At 56.6% G+C, this 4,670-nt stretch overlaps 1 protein-coding gene across 1 annotated transcript in view; it reads left to right on the forward strand.

The window, feature by feature from the left end:
• The window catches only part of ATP6V0E2 (ATPase H+ transporting V0 subunit e2), a 5,537-nt gene extending 1,247 nt beyond the window's left edge, over nt 1-4,290 (forward strand). Inside the window, exons 3-5 of the mRNA XM_077778048.1 lie at nt 1,191-1,238; nt 3,701-3,815; nt 4,204-4,290. Of these exons, the coding sequence (XP_077634174.1) occupies nt 1,191-1,238; nt 3,701-3,794 (142 nt within the window). The 3' untranslated portion in view covers nt 3,795-3,815; nt 4,204-4,290. The remainder of the gene's footprint in view (nt 1-1,190; nt 1,239-3,700; nt 3,816-4,203) is intronic.
• Nucleotides 4,291-4,670: the final 380 nt, after the last annotated feature.

The raw sequence follows: 4,670 nt of genomic DNA on the forward strand, positions 1-4,670 counted from the left end.
CGGGGCCAAAGAGCAGAGGCGGCGGTGCTTTCGAAAGATGGAGAGTCGACTGACGCGGGAGGCAGTTAAGGGTTCCCCCCTCCAGCCGGTGAAGCTAGAGGCGGTGGCTGGCCGCGGATGCGGTTTGCGCGCCGCTGTCGCCAGCAGTGACCTTGAGCGAACGAGCGTTACCCCTTCAGGCCTCACTTTCTTCAAATGTAAGATGTGGATGATGGTGATAACGTGCCTTTTAAGGCTACTGTGAGGATTACCCCAAATAACGCATGGCACGGATTATGTACTGAGTAATTTCTCGCTGGTTTTGTTGTTTTCTGAAGGGCCCCTGGTAGATTTCTGCACCTTTTGCCCAATTTATCCGTTTCTGCATCGTCTTATCCTCAGCTACAAAGTCCTCTCCCCTAGGTGGCAGGTTGTCTCATTCACCCCCCGTAGACCCCAGTGCCCAGCACGATGCTTAGTGATGTTGAAAGAATGGGTCCAGTGTCATTCCTCTGGCACTGACTTCAGGTGCTTTGGACCAGGGGTCCTGGGGCCTGGTTTGGATTTGGGTGGAGGCCGCTTGGACGTATAGGCACTATCTGATCCTCCAGATCTGCGGGGTTGTGGTCCCACAGTATCACTCTGTGAACCATTTTAGTATCTCACCTGTTCCGCAAGCTTCGGTGGGATCTAACTGAAGTCTCTCCTGCTGCATTTTAAGCTTCTGAGTCCAGAGTCCTCTTTGTGTGGACAGAGAGCTTAGTCCCTGTTCCCTTGATAGCCACTCGCTGTGCCTTAGAAATGGCTCACGGTCTCCTTGCTCCTTGCCGGCTTCTGTTTTCCATCCCCTTGCCCAGGGAAGTTTGCATTCCAGAGAACACTCCATGGCATGTTGCTGCAAAGGCAGCTCTGGGGGGTATCTTTTCCCAGCAGGGCTGCCGTGAGATGGCAGAGAGTAGGTGGCGGAGAAGGTCCCTGACGCAAGTTGGATGCGGTCAAGGTGGGCTTCCCCCTGAGGTGACGCTTTAGAGTTTTTATCTTCCCTTTTGCAATTCGCCCCCTGAATGGAAGTCAGCCTCCCGCGTGCAGGTGGCATCAGGAAGGCCAACAGGAAAGGGGCCGACACCGGAGCTCTTCGTCTGGCTGCGGCCTGGCCTTGGGGGGTGCTGCTGGCTGCCCCCATCCTGACCTGACCACCACTTCCATTGCAGAGTCATCATCACCATGCTAGTGGCCACGGCTGTCTGCTGTTACCTCTTGTAAGTATCGCGCCCCCAGCTCGAGATCGCCCCTCCTCCCCCCAGCCCTGCCCTCCCCTCTGTCCTGGTGGTGACAGGGTCCACTTTTGAAAGGCCGAGTTCGTAAAGCACAGGAGAGCGGGCAGTGTGGGATGGCACAGAGAGCGAGGGGCTGGAAGTCACGGACCCTGGGGCCTGGTTCCAAATGTGGCAGCCGAACCGGCCGAACCCCTCGGCCGCCGTGCTTTCTCATCTGTGAACGCGGTGCTCTTCATGCCCGACCGGGCGCCGGAATCACTGGGAGAGATGGAGAGACACCGCGTTTGGGGCTCCACCCTCGACCCACTGACTCCGTTTTCAACATCTGCACTTAGGAGTTCATGTCTCTAACACGTGCTCCTGGGCGGTGGCGAGGTAGCCGGTTTTGAACCGTCAGAGGAGCAGGAGTCTTCAGACTTAGGAAGCGGGCCCTGGGGGTGTAGGAGAATAATTCCAAGGGATTCAAGGACGTGGACAGGCTGAGGGAGTCAACGTCCAGGTCCTGAATGCCCAGATGTTCTCTTCCTAAAAACTGCCGCTCACGGTAGCGCCTCCGCCTTTACAAAAAAAGGCACCCCTCCTTCCACAGCCCTTGTATGTCACCTTGCTCCATGTTTAAGTCACCCTGCCTGCCGAACCAGGGGACAAGTCCAAGTTCTGGTTTTGAGGGAAGCCCGTGTGGCCTCCCGTCATCCTGGGTCTCATACGCTGTTTCTGTGGGTTACGCTTGGCATGGTTGGGGTGTTCTGAGTTCAGAACAAGCAAAACAAGGCAGGTAACGGTGATGAGACACTGATTCTTTAGAAGGTAACAGAGGGGCCCGGCTCAGTCGGTTAAACGTCCGGCTCTTGATACCGGTTCAGGTCATAATCTCGTGGTCATGAGATTGAGCCCTGCGTGGGGCTCCGTACTGACTGTGGAGCCTGCTTGGGATTCCCTCCCCTTCCTCTCTCTCTCTCTGCCCTTACCCAGCTGGCACTCTTTCTTTCTCAAAAATAAATAAATAAAAAGGTAAAAAAAATAATAATAATAGATAATCGATTGTTTTAAAGACAAGTGGAATAACACATGAAACTAATAATCTGGAGAATATTTCTCCAACTGCTAAGTTTTTCAAAATACGTAGATAAGGGCCCACATTTAAAATTTTTTACATGATTTGTTTCAGATTTGGGGTATGTTTTGTAGTTAAAAACGGTTTTTATCTAATTAGATCATGAACTGTTTATTCCTGAGTCCGTTCTCTCATTTCACTTTATACGATATTCAATACTTTCTACCTCCTATTAACAAAAAAATAAAACTTGCTAAAAAAGTAATGATTCTTACTACATTAGCTTCAATGTTAGCTTAAATAGGATGTACAGTTTTCTAGAACTCTCCTAGACAGAGCATCTCTGATGCCCTTTGTGCTGGGTCTCCGTCTTTCAGGGCTCAGCAGAATGTCGCGGAGAGGGCCTCAGAGGGGCTGGAGTCTGACGCCACAGAGACCAGGACTTAGCGGGTGGTGGCTGGGAACAGCAGAGATGTGGGTAATGACAGACGTGGGTAATGACAGACGCCAGATGGATGAAGGGGAAAGGGAGACTGGCCACAGACCAGGTGCGCACAGGCGGAAAGGTGGGGCAGCTTAGGAAGATGCTACGCCTAGAAATGAGGTTTATAAAACATGCACTTGAGGTTAATGCTGGTGATAAGCAGGCTACAATTATGACAGCTTCAGGGCATCAGCCACGTGACTGGCTGCTGTGGGGGGGCGGGTGCGGGGGGTCTCAGGTGAATCAGCTGGAGCCTTCCCGCAAAACCAGATCAAGCACCACAGGGACCTATCTCCGGCTTGTGAGGTTGTACACCTTTAGAGTCCCTGGGAGCTGCTGTGAGCACACAAGTCATGACAACAGGGCCCAACCCTCCCCCCCCCAAGATGTGCAGCCTGCTGATGGTCCCTGGAGATCTCGCTGGCCTGAAGGACAGAGCCCGTCCTGTCCCCAGCAGGCCTCAGCGTGGGGGCATCTGCTCATCAGCCCTCCCTAGGAGGCAGTTCTTCATCCGGCTCCTAGAAGTAGGTGAACCTGACGTGCCTGCCGGCAGACCGGCCCTATCCTGCCGCCAGGTGCCGGCCGGGGGAGGCCCAGCCCAGAGGCGTCCTGGGGCTCGGCTGGGAGCCTCTTTCAGTGCACCTCTGGAGGCCGCCTTACTCCTTACCGGGTCCCAGAGTCCAGCCCCAGCTCGGGTCTTAGAAATCTACGAACCATCAGGTCAAACCAAACCTGAGCCGGAACCCACGAACCCCAGGCCAGGCTCCTGGGCGGGAGCCTTCAGCCCAGGACACAGACCCCTGCGTGTGTGCTGGGCTGGCCACGTGACCGGACGCATGGTGCGAGGTGCGGGGCGTGGAGGCGCTCCTGGGTCCTGGCTCACCCTCCCTGTGCTGTCCCTGGCAGCTGGCTCATCACCATCCTGGCTCAGCTGAACCCCCTCTTTGGGCCGCAGCTGAAGAATGAGACCATCTGGTACGTGCGCTTCCTGTGGGAGTGACCGCTGCCACTTCAGGCCCAGGTATTGGGGGCCCAGACCCCATGGGTGGGCAAGTGGCTGGGGCGTAGGCGGAGAACACGCAGGGCAGTCACAAGAGTTCAAGTGTAGGTTCAGGCACTCGTTTATCTGGAAGGCCAGGGTCCTCAGGAGCAGCATGGCAGGCCCAGCCACAGATGTAGGTTTGCAGGCCACAGTGGGAGTGGCCAGGGGCGCAGGGTCTGTTGTGAGGGAGGGAAGCTTGGGGCACAGGGGCCATGACACAGACTGGACAGGGGGGCAGTTGAAGTAGGCCGAGTGTCCGGGGCAGAAGCAAGGACGAGGAGGTTCTCCAGGGAGGGCGTGGGAGGGGGTGGTGGCGAGGGCATCTCCCCAGCAAGGAGGTGACCCCTTCGTGTGATGCGCTTTTCAGGTGCCCCAGCTCTCTGGATGACGTTGGCTGTACTGTCCCTGACGACGCCTTTGTCCCCACCCTCACAGCTGTGTCTGAGTCCCCCCATCCTCCCTACCCCAGGATCTGCCTGGTTTCGGGAGCCCCTGCCTTCTGCATCCAGTCTGGGCCTTGGGAAGCCCCAGGCTCAGCGTCAGGCTCAACAGAAGATACCGGCCCTCGAACACCCCCTGCCCCTCCCAAGTCGATCCCTGCTAGGAGCTGACGGGGATGGGACCTGCCTTTCACGAATGTGAAATCCTGGCAGCCCCAGGAAGGTCATGTGTCCTGTGGAGAAGGGGGGTCCAGTCCAGGATGCTCCAAGCCTGGGGGGCGGGACCAGAGAGGAAGCCCTGGGTGGGGAGCCAGCTGGCTCTCCTCAGCTCTGCCACCGTCCTGCCCTGCGACCCCAGGAAGCACCATCCCTGCCTCCATGGGCCTCCTCGCCT

Source organism: Crocuta crocuta, unplaced genomic scaffold (genome assembly GCF_008692635.1).
Source record: "Crocuta crocuta isolate KB4526 unplaced genomic scaffold, BGI_CrCroc_1.0 scaffold128, whole genome shotgun sequence".
In the NCBI taxonomy this organism is placed as follows: Eukaryota; Metazoa; Chordata; class Mammalia; order Carnivora; family Hyaenidae; genus Crocuta; species Crocuta crocuta.